At 42.6% G+C, this 21,564-nt stretch overlaps 1 protein-coding gene across 13 annotated transcripts in view; it reads right to left on the reverse strand.

The window, feature by feature from the left end:
- ENOX1 (ecto-NOX disulfide-thiol exchanger 1) overlaps positions 1 to 21,564 on the reverse strand; it is a 572,082-nt gene that overhangs the window by 69,637 nt on the left and 480,881 nt on the right. For all 13 annotated transcript variants that reach the window (XM_059144563.1, XM_059144567.1, XM_059144559.1 and 10 more), the window contains one exon: positions 1,542 to 1,649. In XM_059144563.1, coding sequence (XP_059000546.1) covers positions 1,542 to 1,649 — 108 coding nt within the window. The remainder of the gene's footprint in view (positions 1 to 1,541; positions 1,650 to 21,564) is intronic.

Here is a 21,564-nt window from a genome sequence, read left to right on the forward strand (position 1 = left end):
CTTTTTGTGACCGGGGCTCAGACTTCAAATCAAAATACAGGCATAGCTCAGAGGCATCGCAGTAAAGCAAGTCAACTGAAATTCTGGGTTTTCCAGTGAATATAAAAGTTAAATTTTCACTGTCCTGTGGTCTACTAAGTGTGCAATAGCATCATGTCTAAAAAGACAATGTACAGAAAAGATGGGAGTCCTCTGGAGAAAGGAGAAACCCATCCCTCCCATCCCAGCAAAGGGAGGAGGCGGAGAAGGGGGAAGTAGCGGTGTGGGGAGTGGGAGCGGGGAGGAAGAGCACAGAACAGCAAAGCTCAGAGCTCTGTCTGATCAGGAGCAAATGTGGACCCAATCAATGCTGCTCTACTCTTCTGGAAGTCTTTCAGTCATGCAGAGGAGGAAAGCCCAGTGAGTTGGGGGCTCCTAGCTAGCAGGTCATGGAGAATTCAGTTTCCAGCCAATCGAACTTCACCCCAAATCATACACCTTCAGCCTCAGTTGACGTTACTCAATCTGTGGTAATCACATGATCAGCAGTTTCACAAAGCACGTTCCTCTGAAGCTTGTGAAGCTTCCCACATCTTCACTTCTCACTCACAAGTCACTTAATACTTTCAGGAGAAAGGAACGGAAACTGTATTTTCCGGCTCCCAAGCCACAAAAATCTAAAAACCACTTGTAAAGTGACTGAGTCACAGCTGGCTATATTCTCCCAATGTCATATTTTTAGAAATATCACTTTTGAAGTTATTTCTATGGTACAAAGAACCTTCGCATAAGCCACTGTGGGTGAAAAAAATGTTAAACAAGCTAAATTTGATTACCCCAAAGGGTTGGGGTTACTCTGTGTGATTTTTTTTCTTTTCTGCCTCCCAATTACCATTCATTCCATCCTTGGCAATGTGGGAAGGCCAGAAATAGGAAAGCATTTCAAGAGCTCTCCCGCGCAGATAGGGAGCTCAGATTTCACTCGGATTTCACCCTGCTGCCCAGCAATCTATCTTACCCTGCTGTAAGACAATACTTCCAAATCCACTTATCAATGTCAGGCCACACTTCAGTATCAAAGAAAGCCGGGATGAAATGGTCAGATTTACAAACTTCATAGAAAAGGTTTGTTGCTCACTGTGGTTAGATAAGTGCCCTGATGGGCGGGGATGCTTTTTTCTTTTTTTAACATCCCGATGAATCAGTTGTTCCCATTCATATGTCTGCCCGAGTGCCACAGGTAATCTGAACGCACGTTCCTCGCTGTAACACTTATGGGGAAACTAGCAGTCCGCTTTGACATTTATCTGCATCTCTGAGACTTTAAAACTTTATCAAAAAGCATTTATCTTTTGGAGAAAATTTTCACAGGTCGCTGGCAGGCTCGGGTGGTCCCCATCGGGGCAGGAGTGAGAACAGATTGTGAATTCTGCACAGCAGTGCTGCCGGGAGGTGTGATGGGTAAAGACGGACTGTACCACAGACCAGCATCAGAAATGTCTGGGTGCGGGTGGGGCAGGAGGGTCGCACATGTCCGAATCGGAGCTGCTGCCTTCACTTACCTGCTCCTGGAGGACTTTGAGTAACGCCTGCGTGTGGGACTGCTCCTCCTTTGCTTGTTCCAGTTCTGACTTCTTGTTGTTTAACTCCTCCTGGATGGTCAGCAATTGCTGCCAAAGTAAGAACATTTAAGATCAGTAGGACGGATGGCCCGGTGACTGCGAGATATTAACAACCTTTCAAACGCATGAGATTTTTGCATGTTAATAGTTTAATCCAAACTTCAGTTAACTTTTGTGCACACCCATTCACTTAGTATAACAATATTGCAGATTCTTCTTTTTTTTTTTTTAATATTTTATTTATTTACTTGAGAGAAAGAGCACAGAGGGAGAGGGAGAACAATGAGCAAGGAGCCTTATGTGGGACTTGACCCCAGGACCCTGGGATCATGACCTGACCCAAAAGCAGACACTTAATGGACAAAGACACCCAGATGCCCCAATATTGCAGGTTTTGATGCGTAATTAGGCTGTTGGGATCCTGCTACACGATAAAACAAGTCTGGTTTCAGTATTTATGAAGGCACCCCCGTAGTCCTTGAAACAAATGTGTATTTGTAAAAATATGCAAAACAGTGTTAATAGACAATAGCTCTTGATAGATGAAAAAGTTAAATAATTTTTAAAAAGACCCAAAACTGGATAGGATTCGTCAGTTTGCCCAAGGTCACTTCATCTGACATCAGACGGGAGGGCTGGCCTTCCAGCAGCAGCTCTGTAGAGCTATTTCCCGAGTGGCTGGGACCACAAGAGATCCTTTTACTTTCTCTGTTATGACGGTGATGTTTTATTAGATCAGCAGGACTGAAGTCCAAACGGCAATCAATGTATCAGCCGAGAAAACTGCTGATCTAAGCTGTCAAAACACTAAGCTATGGCCTGCACTGCTATTTTTAAGCAGGGCCACTGAAGGGATTTCTGTAAGCCTTGCCTTGAGCTTCCCTGGCCCTATCCACTGTAACTCATGTTGAGGCTTAGCCCGTCTGCCGGGAGCACCCAGCGTGAGTTCTCGGCGGCGGGGTTATAGGTTAATATACACGCGGCCTGGGAAACGCATTCGAGAGCGTTGCAAAGGGCCGTAGAAAAGGCTGTATCGACTCAGAAGATTTTTTTTTTTTTAATAAATAAACCACATTCACTTTACTAGCATGTGTTGGTGATGCTCAAACATGACCGATCCGCGGTTCTTCGGCATTTACTCAGAAGCTTCTTAACAACAAAGGGCCAGTTGGAAAAGACAGAAGAGCCTTTCTCCCGCTTGCTCAGGTAACAAGTGCTACGCCAACGACAGAAAGTGTTGGCACATTCCTGCCACGAAGGCAGGGGTCCCCAGCAAGGAGGCTGCTACTGGGTAGGCAGCGGGGGCGGCTGTCGCACAGTGCCCGGCCAGCTCTGAACACCCAGGCCTGAGGAAACACCCGTGCTGGATTGCTGAGGCTTAAACCCACCAACTGGAAGGATTAAACTAAATCTTTAAAACCTAGTTTTGGGGTATGCTGGGGAGCAGACAGCACTCAGCAAAACACGCTGCGCTTTCTCCTGGGCTTGCTTCTTCTGTCCCTGCTTTGGCACTGGATATTTAGGAACCTACTTTCATTTCCTGCCCCTGCCCCACATAAACAGTGATTTCTTTGCCGTTTTCTAAAAACTCAACGCCTCCCATTTCACCACCTACACACGTGAGACGCACTGGTCAGGTGACGCACACGGTCTGCACAGGCGCCCTCAGTGCTCTAATTGATTTAACTATGCATCAATTGATTAAAGTACAGAAACCAGAGAGCCCATATTGTACTTTGGCATCCCGACAAGTACCTAAAATGACTGCTTCCAGAGAGTGGGGGAGTGACTGCTCCTTCACTGTCATTCACGACTGACCCCCAGAACTGCTCCCTGGGCTGGGGCGGGAGAGGGGGTGAGGAGGGTGCTGGTGCTTGGACATTGACAATGCCCAGGGAATTTTTACATATAAGACAAGTTTCAAACCCAATCCTTAAGCCCCCTTTAAACAGGAGTCAAAGGAAGAACAGGAAATTATCTTCCAAGGTAGGTAGCTATTGTCTGTTCACTGCAGTAGCTGGGACCGCAGGATCTGGGACAGCTAGTGTCCAGCGGAAGAAGGCTGGCTGGGTCAGGAACAGGCATCTGTATGGCGGGGCTCCACGCAGCCAGGGAAAACCACGAACGTGTCTGCGCACGGAGGAAGCCCAGAGTACACGGTACCCCCACGGATATGTCAGGTTATAGGAGGGGCTCACTGAATTTGCAGTATACTCATAGGAAAGGTTCTGGATACCTTCCCTGGGTGCGTGGGTTTAAGGATCGTTAGGTCAGTTTTACTGGTAATTTTCTGGGATGTCTGTATGGAGCATATATTGCTTAACTAGTGTTGTTATTATCAGCACTGAACAAATAAAAGGGGAAGTGAGATTTGTATTGGAATCTGCCATTTCATCCACACATTTACAACACCACTTTATTCTACAGAAACACACACACACACACACACCACAAACACACACACACACACACACTCCTCCCCTGGACCTCATTTCTCATTCCATTCTTCCTGGGAATCACACTTTCTATTATTTTTAATTGTATTTATTTTACTTTTTATTTTTAATTTTTTTTCTTAATTTAAGTATAGTTGCCACACAATGCTATAATAATTTCAAGTGATGTGACAATTGTCTGCCTTGCTCCGTGCTCACCACAGTTAAGTGTGGTCACCATCTGTCACAATGCGATGTTGTTAACGATATTACGGACTATAGTCCCTGTGCTGTATTTTTCATCTCTGTGGAATCACTTTTAAAAATAAAATCTTTTCTCTGTTATCCTCACTTCCTTCTCCTATGTGGGCAACTACTTTCACTGGTTTGTATCTTTTCTGAGTATTTTTTTCTAAACTATATGTTGATTTCTGAGGATGTGTTTTTATGTGATTTTGTCATATTTTTTATTACTTATGCTTTTACTAAGCATTATTTTTTAAAGACCCATCCATATGATACACACATCCATATGTATCTAACCTGTTGCTTCTGAGGGCTGCGTAATATCCTATGGAGTCCATCCACCCAGTTATACCTGATCCACTCTCCCAGAGAAAGCTACTCAGATTACCTCTAGTTCTCACCCTATACCAGGTTTCAGTGGAACATGCTGGCGCACATCACCTTATGGGCCCGCAGGAGGATTCCCAAGCATGCCTATCCCGTGGCGGAACCCTCATCATAGGGTGTGCCTAAGGGGTGGAGTTGCCCAAGATACTCTACCAAATGATACCAGTCCGCCCACCCACCAGCAGTGTTCAGGAGTCTCTGTGCCCCACAGCCACACTAACTCTTAGCGTTGCCCACCCAGCTTTCTAATACTTGTCAGAGTTCTCATATCTGTGTAATAATATAGAGATTCTTCATGAAACATTTTTTGTACTTCTCTAAGGCCTTATTTTAAAATTTTTTTTTAAATTTTTAAAATATTTTGTTTATTTATTTGTCAGAGAGAGAGCGAGCACACACAAGCAGGGGGGACAGTAGGCAGAGGAAGAAGCACACTCCCTGACAAGCAGGGAGCCGCATGTAGGACTCAATTCCAGGACCCTAGAATCATAACCTGAGTCGAAAGCAGATGCTTAACTGACTGAGCTACCCAGGTATTCCCTCCTTGTGATTTTAAATATGGCATCATATATTGCTAGCTGCTGAGGTTTATTCAAACTTCTTAGAAGACTATTCAAGGGAAATGGTTCTTAAGTATGGGAATCATTTTTTTTTTTTAAAGACTTTATTTTAGAGAGAGAGAGAGAGTGCAAGCAGGGGGAGGGGCAGAGGGAGAGGGAGGGAGAGAATCTTAGGCAGTCTCCCCGCTGAGCACAGATTCCCCTATGGGGTTTGACCACATGACCTGAGTGGAAACCAAGAACTGGATGTTTAACCTACTGACCTACCCAGGCGCTGTAAATATCAGGAACTTTTCAAAACCATACTGATTTTTGGGGCCTCAAGAAGACTGATTAACTCAGAATATCTAGGCAATGATAGTTTAAAAGAAAACAGCAATAACAACCTTAATAGACAATTCTAATGTGCAACTGGGATAAAAACCACTGTTTCCTTGAATGCTCTTTTAAGCCTCCTTTTACTACAGCGTGACACCCATCCAGAGTGCTCTCCTCACACTGTCCTGTCACCAATGCTTTTCTCCCAGCCAGCCAGCATGCCAGGTTCTCTTCTTCTTGCTCTATGCCTTCTCTAGGGCATCTGTTCACATCCTTGACTTCAACTGCACATTTCATATGCTCACACTTTACAAGCATGACTTTGCAGCCTCTGTTTCATTCCTACTATCCACTAGACCCTTACCTTACAGTGTTTCAAATTCTGCATATGATCACAGTCTGTACCCAAGTCTGCTCCCCTGGAATCCAGAGTTAAAAGCTTGAAGTCCCTCCTTTCGTAACCTCCCTGGCCACTCCTCTGCCTTTCTCCAATTTTCACTGTCATAGTTAAGACAACCCTTTCCCCTACTCTGGATTGGTTTGTTCCCTCATCATTCATTCTAGGCTCCTGAGAGAACTGACCATTTAAAAATTCAAGTGCTCCAATACTTAAAAAATATTACTGGTTCAGCATTTTTTGCAGAATTAGAACAATACTAAAATTTGTATGGAACCACAAAAAACCCCTAAGAGCCACAGCTATCTTGAGAAAGAATAACAAAACTGGAGGTATCACAATTCCGGATTTCAAGACCTACTACAAAGCCATAGTAATCAAAACAGTATGGTACCAGGACAAAAATAGACAGATCAATGGAAAAGAACAGAGAGCCCAGAAATAACCCCACACATATAAGGTCAATCTATAGCAAAGGAGGCAAGAATACACACTGGGGAAAAGACAGTGTCTTCTGTAAATGGTGCCGGGAAAACTGGACAGCTACATTCAAAAGAATGAAACTGCATGACTTTCGTAGACCATATACAAAAATAAACTAAAAATGAAGTAAAGACCTAAATGGGAGACCTGAAATCATAAAACTCCTAGAAGAAAAGGTAGCCAGGAATCTCTCTGACATCGGCCATAGCAACATTTTCTTAGATATGTTTCCTCAGTTGAGAGAAACAAAAGCAAATATAAACTACTGGAACTGTACTAAGGTAGAAAGCTTCTGCATACTGAGGGAAACCATCAACAGAACAAAAAGGCAACCTACTGGATGGGAGAAGATATTTGTGAGTGATATACCTGATAAGGGATTTGTATCCAAAATATATGAAGAACTCAAACAATCCAACATCAAAAACCGTGGTCTGCCTAAAACTAATAGAACAGTGTGTGTCAACTATACTTCAATAAAAATAATTTTAAAATACTTTTGTTTCCCCACCCTATACTGGATAAAAACCAAACCACTGATCTCATCTTTCCCTGGATGTGCCAGGTCCTTTCCTGACTCTGTGACAAGGTCACTACCCAGAATTCTGCCGGGAAGATTCCTATTCATTCTTCTATTTATTATTTTTAAAGACTGTATTTGTTTATTTGACAGAGAAAGACACAGCGAGAGAGGGAACACATACAGGGGACTGAGACAGGGAGAAGCAGGCTCCCCGCTGAGGAGGGAGCCCGATGTGGGGCTCGATGCCAGGACCCTGGGATCATAACCCAAGCCGAAGGCAGATGCTTAACAACTCAGCCACCCAGACCCCCCTCATCCTTCCATTTAAAGAATGTTTTCATATGAGCACCACCCACATTATGACTTTACACAACAGAAAACAGCCTCATCCAATAGAGAGCCATGACTCCTCAGTAGGGCCCACGGTTAGGCAGTGAAGTGGGAGCTCGATTTAAACCCACTCACCCATTTGGCCTGCTGCCTTTGTCCATGGCAGCACCTGCACAACGATATGTGGCATCCTTGGGTTCTTCTGCAATAAAGACCTTCCAATCATCCAAAGCTAACTGTCCTAATTTCTATGCTCCCAAAGCACTTTATATGCAATACTACCTTTCATAGCAACTTCCCCAATTAGACTATACCCATCTGAGCCTTCAGCTCAGGTCACGATCCCAGCATCCTGGGATCAAGTCCCCACATCAGGTTCCCCGCACAGCAAGAAGCCTGCTTCTCCCTCTCCCTCTACTGCTTCCCCTACTTGTGCTCTCTCTCTCTCTCTCTCTCTCAAATAATAAAATCTTGAAAAACAAAACAAAACCATTAGGGCATCCCTAACACATAGTAGGGCTGAATGAAGAATGAGTAAAGAAAGGAATGAATGCTTGCTCTGGTTTCCCCACTTACGGGATTAAGCCGTGATCTAGTAGAAAAACAAAACAAAAAAACTGCACACATAGACAAAACCAAAACAACTACAATACCAGAAACTACCTGAGGGAAGTTTCCTATTGTCCTAGACATCAGGACACACAGGGACACACAGGGAGACAAAGGGAGAATATGGAGCTTTCAGAAAAGAATAGGAGTTTCAAGGAAGACATTTTTATTCCTGATTCTGATAGTTCCAGATCTCCTCCTTAATCTAATGGGGACTATTTCTTAAAAGGCTTAGGCAATCCACTCATGGAATGTGTAATTCTGTAATTTCTTCCCTGTGTTCCATCAAAGAGAAAAAAAAAAAAAAAAAAAAAAAAAAAAGAACCAAACCACCACTAGAGGAAAAACAAGATCAACAGCCCCTAGACTATTTTCCACTTTCTTCTAGATTAATGTTTTCCTTTGTTTACAAAGCATGAACTCGCAAATCTAATATTTATGTATGCAAAACAGTGGTGGTGCGTCAAAACTGCTATTCTTCATTTGACTAGGCCTCCCGTAAAAACCATGAGCTAGTCCACACCTAGGTAATTTAAGTCAGCCTCTCTGGTTCTTCTTCACTTGATATGTAGGAGACTGTATCATCTTCTTTCTAGTTTGGATGTTGAAGTACTAAAATGCCTCAATTACAGAAGTTCACAGGCAGCTAGAACTTAATCAGAAGAGTCTCTCAGTTGGATTGGCTGACTGCAGCATAATTTTAATTTAACACTGGAGAGTATGACATTAAACAGATGCATTATTACATTTTTTGGTGGTTACAATCGAGTGTGTTCCAATTAGACAATTATCCATATGCAATCAAGAGTGAACACTCTGGGGGCGCCTGGGTGGCTCAGTGGGTTAAGCCGCTGCCTTCGGCTCAGGTCATGATCTCGGGGTCCTGGGATCGAGTCCCGCATCGGGCTCTCTGCTCAGCGGGGAGCCTGCTTCCCCCTCTCTCTCTCTGCCTGCTTCTCTATCTACTTGTGATTTCTCTCTGTCAAATAAATAAATAAAATCTTAAAAAAAAAAAAAAAAAAAAAAAAAAAAAAAAAAAAAGAGTGAACACTCTGGCAGCCAATAACAGGTAAATAAATGCCGTACCTGACACATCTTGGTATTTCCAGGCCACTGATTTAATAGGATCATTTGTAATGCTCTTTGGGGATGTAGACTTCCGTGTGTAATGGGTCTTTCCCTCTGACAAATTCAAAGAGCATTACAAATGTTATTTGGAGACCCAGAATAAGTGAGGTCACATTTCCATTTCTACAGATGGGAGAATCATGGCCACACAAAGGTTAAGTCATGTAGGCAAGGCCACCCTGTCTGAGAGAGACCTACTGCTTGCACATCTCAATTTTCCTGCTTCAAACCGTGGCTCCCACCCTGACAACCACACTGCACTGCCAGCTGAAAATGGAAATCAGGACATGCCAAACTTGAAATCCTCCTAGCAACAACTTCTACCCAGGTATTCAGCATTTCCACTTAAAAGCGAGGCTGCTGGAGGCATGCTTTTGTGTATACTTTTGTGAAACCCTGTGGTGCATTTAATTTCACTTTAAAAACTGCAACCCCTGGGGCGCCTGGGTAGCTCAGTTGGTTAAGCGTCTGCCTTTGGTTCAGGTCATGATCCCAGGATCCTGGGATCCAGCCCCTGCATCTGGCTCCCCGCACAGTGAGAAGCCTGCTTCTCCCTCTCCCTCTGCTGCTTCCCCTGCTTGTGTTTTCTCTCTCCTTCTCTCTCTCAAATAAATAAATAAAATCTTAAAAAATATATGAAACAAAAAAAACCCTGCAACCCCTGTCCTTGTCGTTTTTCCTTCAATTTTATAATTTTGCTATCAAGGTGAAGTTTTGATATAGCTAGCAGTTTATGGAAGGTTAGATTCCCTAAAAGCCACAGACAACAGAGCAGGTACTCTCTACATGAAGTGTCCCAGCAACATCCCAGTAGACAACTGTGGTAACAGGAGTCTCTGGCAGGACTGGTGGGCAGCTGGGAGATGGAGGTGAGGGTCCACATAAAATTGAGAGGACCCACAAATAGCACACTGATTTGAGGACAGCACAAGATGCTCTAATAATGGCTATAGCCTGTAGAGGTTCCCTAGGAGATTTTGGGGAATCAGTTTAGATATTAGGAGAATATGGACGCAGGGGGTCCATTTTGAATCAGAATTCATTCTGTTTATTTGAAATGAGCCACTGAATATTCATGCATCAAAGCCTGGAAATATCTGAACCCACAGAGGGTCATCAATTTAAACCTAAAGGTGTTTTTGCTCTTTTGATTCAGTTTTAATGTTATTCCATCTCCATAACTTTGCTGTAAATTAGATGCCCTACTCAGTGGGATATGCCTTCGAGGCCGGGCAAATATCTGCTGAGGAAGTGAGGGCTGGGCCTTCCGAAGGCCCAGCTGTGGTGGATGTGTTGCTGGGTCAACCGACCCCAGCAGGTGTTTTAATACCAGGGCGAGCTACTCAGCCAGGCCTGCAAGCCTCCAGCATCACCCTGTCCATGCACTTGGTCTCCAATTTGGTTTCTCCATTTTAGCCTGTGATCTGAACCCCACCCTGGCCAGCTCTGCCAGACCCTTGTCACCTTGTCCTGCAGTAAGGAGACAAGATGCACCCATTTATTCTTTTTCCCTTGGTAAGATTCTGCTACCCAAACATAGTCCGAACCACTTAGGGATGTCAGCCATTAGTCCTGCTGATGAAGTCACCTGTGCCTGCTTTCCACCTATCACCGTGAATCCTGAGCCAATCCCTGATTGTTAGGGGAAGTCTGAGATGTGGAAAATCAAGTGCATATGATTGGAACGAAAGAGCAAGGCTGTGCCAGAAGGCAAACACATCTCACCGAATTCCTGACAGAAGAGAGCGAGCTGACTCAGGGGAAGGACAGTCATTTACCACCTGGTAGCAACAACTTTCACTTTTCTCCTTGGGGGGAAAAAAAAGATGGAATTGAACTAGCCTGAATTTTCTTGTCACACAAGGTGGTAAGATGACTCAAGATCTATTCTAGTTTAAAATGTCATCTGCTTCCACCTGGGGATGAAACCGCACTTCAATTTACGGTAAGGTGCGAGGGTAACCGAGCCTGTGGCCTGTTTTATCAATCGTGATGCCTCTCTGTCGGCCTCCAGCACGGTGACCCCTGAGGGAGAAACATCTCTAGGAGAGAGCTCCACCGTTCAGATGACTGATAACAGGAACACTGGATCAGAGAAATGAAATTGTGCTCTGAGCCTAATATCCTATTACACCAGGCTATACATATTTAATTCCTTGGGTCTTTCCTCATAAATCAATTCCTTCAGGCCCTTAATCTCGTCAATATCTTTTCTGATATTGAATTTTAAATGCCATTCTCATTGCTAGGCAGAAAGGCAATCTCTTCGCTCGTGATGGGATCAGGCTTCATTTACAGCCTAGAGACCCTGGAGTGCCGCCCTATTCCCTGACCCTGCTGTTAAGATCCTAAGGTGGACCCAAGCCAAACAGTCCAAGCACAGGCCTGACTGGGGGCTTGTCCTCTCATAGGTCAAGACCATGAACTGGGGTCATGACTATCAGTCTTCTGGGAGCCTGAGTCGGTTCTCAAAACTGAGGAGAAAGCGAGCATTTTCAAGGTCTTTGGGCTTGGGCCCTCAAAGGGGTGTCTGAGACCCTGAGACCCGGCCACCCACTCAGGACAGTGTGCGCTGACAAGGATTTTTTTCTCTGAGTGTATGAGTAAGGGTCTGACAGAAGGACACACACGGTGTGCCTACATCTAAGCAAGATCTCATGGGGCACCGGTGAGATGAAGGGAGGGCACGGACTATGGATTCTCTAGGGGAGAGGAGGTACCTGACCCCAGAGAGCAGGGGTGTTTCCAGGTTCCCAAGGGCTGGCCCAGAACACTGTGGACTTTTCCCTTCTCGACAGCAGGGGAAATCCCAGACTTGTGAGTCTTGAAAAATTTCCAAAGGGAAGAAGGAGTGACAAATATAAGACTTCAAGAGTGACTAAGAGGCTGGGAAGCACTGGGAGGCACTGAGATGCAGAACTGCAGGCTTAAGTCTGCGGTCAGCGGTGGGATATCAAGGCCTGAGAACTGTCTGACTCAGGGCAGGATATAAGCAGGTGCAACTGTCTGAAATTCAACAATAAAAAAATAACTGGAGTTCCATCCACTTATTATCACTGTGTACCAGTAATTCTACACAAAATCAGTGATAAAGTACTCCTGTCTGACAAAAATCCTTTGTTGGTCTAAAATTGCTGCTGTTCCGGTTAAGATTAAATATATATGTAATCTTCAAATTAACATTTTCATTACTTACACTTTAACAAACATACTCTGTGTAAAAACTAATTCAGAACATGTCCAGCTTCTGCTCCTACTCCCAACCTGCCCCGCCCTCCCCCCATCTCAGGCAGGGACTTGGCTACACACATTGGCTTCTGAGTCCCTGGAGCTTGCTTTAGACACAGTGTCTCCAATCCCATTAGCACTGCCTGTATTCCTACACTTGCACAGTAGATCTGAAATAAACAAAGACAGCACAACTATTGCAAAGACTAAGAACTAGAACCTGAGCTACTTTAAGTCATTCCACAGGACCCGAGAAAGAATCTTTAGGTTTAAGATTTAAACAACAGAACTTGGTGAGAACCATGAGTGGTATTATTTTTGGTTAAGTGTGAACTTTAGCTCATAGATTAAGTATTCTCACTGAATTAAGAGTATTTCAAAAATTGAAATGCATTCTTTTAAAACTGTTTGCTTTAAAACTAAAGGATGAATAAAGAAAATGTTACATCAGTGGTACAATTAATAGTTGCCTCAACCGTACCTTTTTCATTTGGTTTTCTTAAAATTCACTTATTTACTGGGGACAATTATTTATATCCTGTGTACCATAATTAGAGAATCAAAGTTCAAACTGTTTGTTGGATTAAAAAAAAAAAACTACCGAATAGATAGTTGTGAATTTTTTTCCCTTCATTGTACCACTTTAGTTTTGGGTTTTTTTTTTTTTTTACAGGCAAATTATATGTGAAAATCAATAGGAAAATGTTAATGTCTGCATTTCTTTCTTGGTGGTTATTATTCACTTTATTTCATGATTATTACTGAAAATAATTATGTCATTTAGAGGAGGATATATAAAAAAGGATTCTTTCCGAGTTCAAATTACACTAGGTGCCTCACTGACCAGCAGCCCAGTATCTGGACTGGAAAGAGAGATCATGACCTTGGCTTGCTGGGTGGAGGAGGGAAGGCCAGGTTTCTTCAGACATGGTTTTTAGAGACCATCTCTTTCACTTGACTATCCTTCTGGGAGGGACTTGCATTACAAATGGATACTTTCTGGCATTTTATAATCCAGTGGAGTTACTGGTCATAATACCCTCTATCCTGATAAGGCAACATTATTATAAAATATATATATATACATATATATATGTGTATATATATATATATATATATATAGAGAGAGAGAGAGAGAGAGAGAGAAGCATTGCGTGTATAGGCAAAAATTAAACCACTGGTCAGCATTTCAAAGGCTAGCGTGACTGGCTCCCTCACTGTATAACCTGCAGACTGTTTTACTGCTCTCGTCTCTTTTTCTCCCACAATTGTCTCCTGAAGAATAATTTATCATTTGAAAAGTAAAACGTCAATTAATTTCTTGAATAGTGAATACAGGAAAAGCAAATACAAAAGTAGTTTGGAAGGCTCTAAAACCTATTTTTCTTTCTTTACATGATTTTTCTTTTCTTTCTTTTTTTTTTTTAAAGACTTTTAAAATCTTGTTCATTTGAGAGAGAGAGAGAGAGCACACCATTGAGAGCAGGAGCAGGGGGAGAGGGAGGGGCAGAAGGAGAGGCAGAGGGAGAAGCAGACTCCCCACTGAGCAGGGAGCCCCACATGAGGCCTGATTCCAGGACCCCAGGATCATGACCTAAGCTGAAGGCAGACTTTAACCAACCAAACCACCCAGGCGCCCCAATTTTTCTTTTTTAATAGTGTGATTTGCAGGGTCATTTCGGCTTTCTGGTTTTCACTTTCTTCCAATGTTAAATAAAGATAACAATACTCACCAGTAGGATACTATGAGACTAAAGAACATCCATTAAGTACATGAGGCTCCTTGAATGGCGAGGAGTACCAAGTTAAATCAAAGTGCTACTATTATCTTCTTTGCAAGAACCTCCGGAGAGACTAAGACCCAGCAAGGTCAAGTGACTTTTAACTTACCGAGTGGGCAGTCCTGGGGATTAGTATTCAGAGAGAAAGGGCTGTGATTCAGCCCCACCCAGCCATGCTGGTTGCCCTCCTTCAGCCAATTTTCAAAACGCAGGGCAGCCAACTTGAATTAACACTATTCATGCAATTCACAAGGGAAGGCGTCAAATGCTTTGCTGAAGTAGGAGTATATGTCAGTGATAATTCTCTCCATTGCCTTTGCTGGCAATTCTACTGCAAGTGATAATCCAATTTGCTCGGACTTATTTATGCCTATCACTTTTTTTTTTTTTTTTTTTGCAGTTATATGAGGTGGTCATCACCCCGGCCTCTGGGCACATGTACAGCTGTTAATGTAGAAATTTAAAATATTAACATGCTTTCCAGCCAGGTTGGCCCATTTACTTCAAACAAGAACTTGATTGAACAGCTGGGTCTTGCACTGTGCCCCAAAGGCCAATAGAGATTTGTTCTTTCTTTGCAGGGTTTATAACCCAGACATGGTCAGAGCTTAGAGCTAGAAAACCCTTTATGGGTGACTTTTGACCGAAGTCCTGTGGCCATCTTTGGCTTATACAAAATGATTTGGGCCTCATTCAGTTTAGCTCCTGAAGAGCCAAACCGTGCTCCTTCTAGACTCATTAACATCAGGTGTTACCACCATCACTGACTTCCTGGCTTGTAGTTTTAGGAAAGCAGCTTTTGACTTAATGGTTATGGGATAAAAACATGTGTTGCAGTCTTAAGAGTTTTTACTTGAATCCTAATGGTGAGAAATTGTAATGCTCTAACATGGTCTGCAGAAAAATGAAGTGAGAGAGTATAGCGGTACGTTCTCTGTGTCAGCCATAGATGCCGAAGGATGGAGAACTTTCTCTGCTGTGTGTCTAGAAGGCCTCCACCACCCACATTACTTACCTGCTAGTCACCGCTGAACTTTAACAAAGTGCCTTAATTCAATGATTATATTCCCACATCTCCTTTGTTAACACAAGTTAACCATTTCTTTATAACTAGGACACTAGGACATCTAGGGGCAGGATCAGAATAAAGAACAGCCCTTGAACTTACTAGCACTTTGAATCTTTAGGTTCCACTGGGACAAGCTCTGCAAATAAACGGGCATGTTCATCTATCACAGAGGAGTGAGGCAGAGGAAGTCTGCTGGCTTCCCCAAAGGCTCCAAGTTATTTTGATACATTTAGCCTGGTCTGCAAGCCCACATGTTAGGAGTCTCATTGCAACTAGCACCTTTGGAGATCTCCACATTTCCCCCATTCTCTCCTCCAGGGCTGAGCCCTAGTTAGACAGGTGTGGGCGCAATGAAGAGAGTTTCCCTGAGGAGCTTTAACCACCACAGGTGGTCAGTGTGACAGCTCCGGGGCCCCCAGCTACCTCAGGTTTTCTCTGAACTGCACGCTGTCTTTAAGGGGAAAGAAACAGCACCAGCAACAACAGAAAGCTTCAACACACCCTGTCACTGTGAAGCGTGGCATATATATTCTCAACACCTGCAGCTGAACTCTAGCTGGTAAAATAAAATACAGCACCACCCATCTTGCCTGGATCGCAAAAGTACAGACAGAAAATGACCATTTTAAACCAATCTTCTCTGCTACGGAAACACTCAATATAGGGAGCTTTAAAGAAGCGATCTGAATTACTCAGACCCTTTGCCACAAATGGTGTCAGCATGGCCATGAACGGTAACAGCAAGAAAGGCTCCCAAGGTATACAAATGAACAGAAATTAGAGCTGTAGCTTTACACTTAATATCTGTCTACCCCATGAAGCATTCCTCCAGCCTCAGCAGTCCTCTCGCTCAAGATTGGCGACTACATGCACTTGAACACCACTTGCACCCGTGTCATTTTAACAAAAGTTTCCATTGTGGGTTTGCCAAAGTCAGCTCAAAGACTTCTCCTGACCATGATGGCACAGAAAACATCATTATCCATGATAAAAAGCTGGTGGAGTGAGCATCCTAGAAACACGGGATAATACCAAAGGTAGTGTTAATGACTTGGAATTTTTCTTTTTTTTTTTAAAGATTTTATTTATTTATTTGACACAGAGAGAGATAAATCACAAGTAGGCAGAGAGGCAGGCAGAGAGAGAGGGGGAAGCAGGCTCCCTGCTGAGCAGGGAGCCCGACAAGAGGCTTGATCCCAGGACCTTGAGATCATGACCGGCGCTGAAGACAGAGGTTTAACCCACTGAGCTACCCAGCAGCCCCAACTTAAAATATTTCAAAAAGAAAGAATAGGGAAACCACATTTTTAGGGTCTGCTGGCAGACTTTGGGCAGTAATCATTTTTCTGCTTCCAGATGATAATTTAAAAATATAAATCGTGATACAGAGCAAGTCATTCAAGGCAGTTACATTATAGCCCAAGTAATTATATCAGGATTAAGAAAGATTATGTTGGGATTACTTGGGGAGGGTTAGAAAATAATCACTTGTTTTACCACCGAGTTCACTGTGGATCATCTTCAACCAGATAAGAAAGTTCTTTTTTGTTTATTTAATTAATTTATTTATTTGACAGAGAGAGACACACAGCGAGAGAGGGAACACAAACATGGGGAGTGGGAAAGGGTGAAGCAGGCTTTCTACTGAGCAGGGAGCCTGATGCAGGACTCCATCCCAGGACTCTGGGGTTTCTGATCTGAGTTGAAGGCAGACGCTTAACAAGTGAGCCACCCGGGCTCCTGAATAAAGTTCTCTTTTAATCAAAGTTCTTAAATCTTTAGTTTTTCCTTTGTTGTGTTAGTTTTAAATCATAAATTGGTATTCTCTAGCTACTAAACTGATTATTCTGGTTCAATTCTGGTTCAATCCTGTTAATGGGATATATTACATTAATAGACTTTTGTAATGTTGAACTAACCTTGTATTCCTGTGATGAATCCAATAGGGTGGTTTATAAAATACCAGATTAAGTTAGTTTTAAAAAAGGAATTTTAAATCAATGTTCCTAAGTGAGACTGACTTATAATCCCCCTGACCCCTCTTTTTTTTTTTTTTTTTTCTCCCTCTGTCCTTGCCCCTTTTTGGTATCAAGTATCCTAGACTTATGAATTAGTGAAAACACGTTTCCTTCTTTTCTGTTCTCTGAATGAGTTTGTAAAAGACTGGCATAATCCTCCTCGAATGGTAAAACTTGACTGTAAATCCATTCTGGGACTCTTGCTCTGATGCTAAGATTTTAATAATTTTTTTAAAAAAGTTTTATTTATTTGAGATAAAGCATGTGTGGGGGGGGGTGTGGCGGGGGGGAGGGACAGAGGGAGAGACAGAATCTCAAGCAGACTACCTACTGAGCATGGAGCCTAACATGGGCCTTGATCCCAGGACCCTGAGATCATGACCTGAGTTAAAATCAAGAGTCAGAGGCTTGACTGACTGTGTTACCCAGGAGTCCCAAGATTTTAATGATTTTTAATGATATGGCTCAGGCTTTTAATTCCTTCCTGATTTTTTTTGGTAAGGTATTTTTTTTTTTTTCCTATAGGAATTTATCCATGTCACCAAAGTTTAAGAATTTGTCATAAAGATATTTCTGATTTTCTCATATGTCTGTAGTTATTCCTCATTTTAATTTTTTTAAAAGATTTTCTTTATTTGACAGAGACCACAAGCATGCAGAGAGGCAGGCAGGGGATGGGGGAAGCAGGCTCAATGCTGGACTTGATCCCAGGACCCTGAAATCATGACCTGAGCTGAAGGCAGAGGCTTAACCCACTGGGCCACGCAGGCATCCCTTTCATTTTAATTTTTAATATTATTTATCTGGTCTTCTTTTATTGCAATTCATACTACTAAAGATTTTCCATTTTATTAGTCTTTTCAAAAAAATAGCATTAGCTTTGTTGACCTTCTGTACTGGAGGACAGCTTGCTCTTTTAGTCATTTCTCTCCTTGTTTTTATCCTTCCTTCCTTCTTTGAGTTTATTATTTTTTAGAAAACGTTGGATGCTTACTCCTGTTTATGCTTTTCTTTTTTCCTTAAACATGCATTTAAAAAAATTTTTTTTCCTCTAGGTTCTGTTTCAGCTGCATCCTACAAGGTTTGCTATGTTGTATTTTAATTATCAATTACTTGTAAGTATTTTAAAATTACATTTCTGATTCCTTTGGACTTGTGGATTTAGATGTATGCTTTTAAATTTCCAAATACATAGGATTTGTTTTAGTTATCTTTAGTAATACTGATTTCTAACAGTTTTGTTGTGGTCAGAAAATATGATAGTGCTCCTTGGAAATGTGTTGAGATGTGCTTTAATATGTAGTATAATTAACAAGACAATAAACAACAATTGTTGCAGAGGACATGGAGAAAGGGGAACCCTCTTACACTGTTGGTGGGAATGCAAGTTGGTGCAACCACTTTGGAAAACAGTGTGGAAATTCCTAAGAAATTAAAAATAGAGGTTCCCTATGACCCTGCAATCGCACTACTGGGTATTTACTTCAAAGATACAGATGTAGTGAAAAGAAGGGCCATCTGTACCCCAATGTTCATAGCAGCAATGGCCACAGTCGTGAAACTGTGGAAAGAGCCAAGATGCCCTTCAACAGATGAATGGATAAAGAAGATGTGGTCTATATATACAATGGAATATTACGCCTCCATCAGAAAGGATGAATACCCAACGTTTATATGAACATGGATGGGACTGGAGGATATTATGCTGAGTGAAATAAGTCAAGCAGAGAGAGTCAATTATCATATGGTTTCACTTACTTTTGGAGCATAAGGAATAACATGGAGGACATTGGGAGAAGAAAGGAAAAGTGAATTGGGGGAAATCAGAGGGGAAGATGAACCATGAGAAACTATGGACTCTGAGAAACAAACTGGAGGTTTTGGAGGAGAGGGGGATGGGTTAGCCTGGTGGTGGGTATTAAGGAGGGCATGTATTGCATGGAGCACTGGGTATGGTGCATAAACAGTTGAATCTTGGAACACTGAAAAAATAAAATTAAATTAAAAAACAAAAGCTATTGCAATTTTAAAAAGCTTTGTAAAAAATAAAATGTAGTATAAGATGCATATTTGATTTTGCTTTTCTTGCATTTAGCTAAATGAAACTTATTTAAAGAAGTCTTTTTCAACAGTATGTGCCACTACTTAATAAATAAAGTGCTGTTGATTCAAATATTAAAAAAAAAAAGATGCACTTTGTAAATGTTCCAGGTATATTTGAAAAGTACAGTTTTGCATTCACGTCCCAAGCCTATATGGGCTGAGTGGTATGGAAATGCTTCGTAGACTGAAAACATTGGCAGCTACAGCAAGAGGGAGGGAACAGCAGAGCTGTTTAGAAAAATGTCCTTATTTCCTGACTATTTTAGGGTTTTTTACAATAGAGTGGGGTGGGCTTGTTCCCCATTGTCGTTCCAGTCTCAATTTGTCACATAATGTCACCTTCAACATTAGGAAGAAATATGTTAAGAACTTCTGGTTTGGAGGCTTCTTCCCTATGGTTTCTAATCCCTGGTTCCTTAATAAGCATGGTACAAATAAAAATGTCATCTCTTAGGACCCATTAAAGCTGTGAGAGCTTTTGGACCATAGAAAGATGTTTTCTTCACAGAAACATTTGGGACTGCACACACATGCAGTCAGCGTGAGTGGAAACTCCGAGCTTACTGCCTGAGGCTGGGGCCATCTCTGGGAGCCCAGAGCCTCATTGGCCATGCTGAGAAGGTCAGGAACTAGTACCCCTACCCCCAGGGACCTGCCGTGCCAGCAGAGAGCATTTATGACCTCTGAAGACAGAAGGACTTGATCAATGCTAATATGTCAACCAGGACTTCTCAGAAGGCCAGTTCTATCCAGTCAGTGAGATGAGATTATTACTTGTTTGGGCATGCCTAGGGAATACAGCAGAGATGAGGAAAGAGGGAAGCTGGTTGAGAGTTTTCTGTCACACAATAAATTGTGTGCGGTGACTCAACAATTTATTTTCTTCATTCATTTATTCAGATAGTGGTTGGATACGAACAACTACATTAGCCCTAAGAGACTGGTCTCAGGCGCTAGCGTTAGTTTCAACTGTGATGTCAGAAGAAAAAAGAAATGAATACTCATTTAACCCGTCGGGGGAAAATGGCCCCTGTGCCTCAACTCATTTTTCATAGGCATGGGAGACAGAGAGATACAAATGAGTGTGTAAGGAAAAGGTTCTCAGAATGCAAGTCAAGTAGGGGGAGGCAGAGTGAGGACCCGAGAACAGGAAACTGGGAGCCCTGGGCAGTGGAGGGGACACAGTGCCGTGGGGCACTTAACTCAGTGACTTAACCTCTCCATTTGATTATAACTAGGAAGTAATGCTGGATTAGGGAATCATCAATGCCTTTCCTGGTCTTAATATTCTGTATTTTTTGGTTCTTTTGCTATAACAACAGTGGTAAAACTGAGACTATATATCCAGCCCAGATTTTATATACAAAACAGAATTTCCATTATCATTTTATTCTACCTTGCTTTTTTAGTGTGTGTGGCCCCCATAGCCAAAGCAAAGCATGGATTTCGCATGAAAAATGGCCAGAAAATTGTGGACTTAAAAGAAAATCTGTCAGTTACCAGCTGGGCAGAAAAGATGACTAAGACCCGAGGGCCCGCAGGGGAGGGCATGGACCAGGGAGTGCCCCTTCAGTGACCTGGCGATTCTCTGAAGAGCTCGTATCATCAGGTGTAGAGTAGGAAAACTACATTATAACCCACCCCCACTTTTCCTTCTCCCCAAATGACAAACAGGAGGATTATGGCGGGGAGGATTATTTTGTAAAGAGAAACTCAGCACCACAGCTTTTTAAATAAACTTTACAGTTAAGTCATTACCAAAACCCTCCTGAGGTCATTGTGAGTAGCACAATTTAAGACCTACAAACCACTGGGGGTGGTTAAGTGCCTGTCTCTTGATTTCAGCTCAGGTCATGATCTCAGGGTTGTGAGATCGTGTCCTGTGTCAGGATCCAAACTCAGTGCGGAGTGTGCTTGAGAGTCTCTCTCCCTCTCCCTTTGCCCTTCCCCCTACTCATGTGCTCTCTCTGTCCAATAAATAAATAAAATCTTTAGCAAAAAATAAAGAGATACAAACCATGGGGGAAGAAATACCAGCCCAGGAGAAAAGAAGACAAGGTGCGCAGAGAACTAGTGGAGGACGAAATCGCAGAGTACCAGTCTGTGCTGAAATGATTGAAATGCGTATAATACACGGGCTCAGGAAAGGACTTACTCAAGATAAAATGCAAAGCATGGGTGAAAATACACACCTTTAAGAGCCCCCCACCCACAATCGCTAATGCAAGTCCTCTGACCGGAATACGGGAGCCATAGCAGGTGTCAATGAATAAGGTGGGGGCGATGGCGGATGCCAGAGATGGAATGTGTAGGCAAGGAGGACAGCAGAATAAATTAAGAGAACAAAA

Source organism: Mustela lutreola, chromosome 13, assembly GCF_030435805.1.
Source record: "Mustela lutreola isolate mMusLut2 chromosome 13, mMusLut2.pri, whole genome shotgun sequence".
NCBI classification, from domain to species: Eukaryota; Metazoa; Chordata; class Mammalia; order Carnivora; family Mustelidae; genus Mustela; species Mustela lutreola.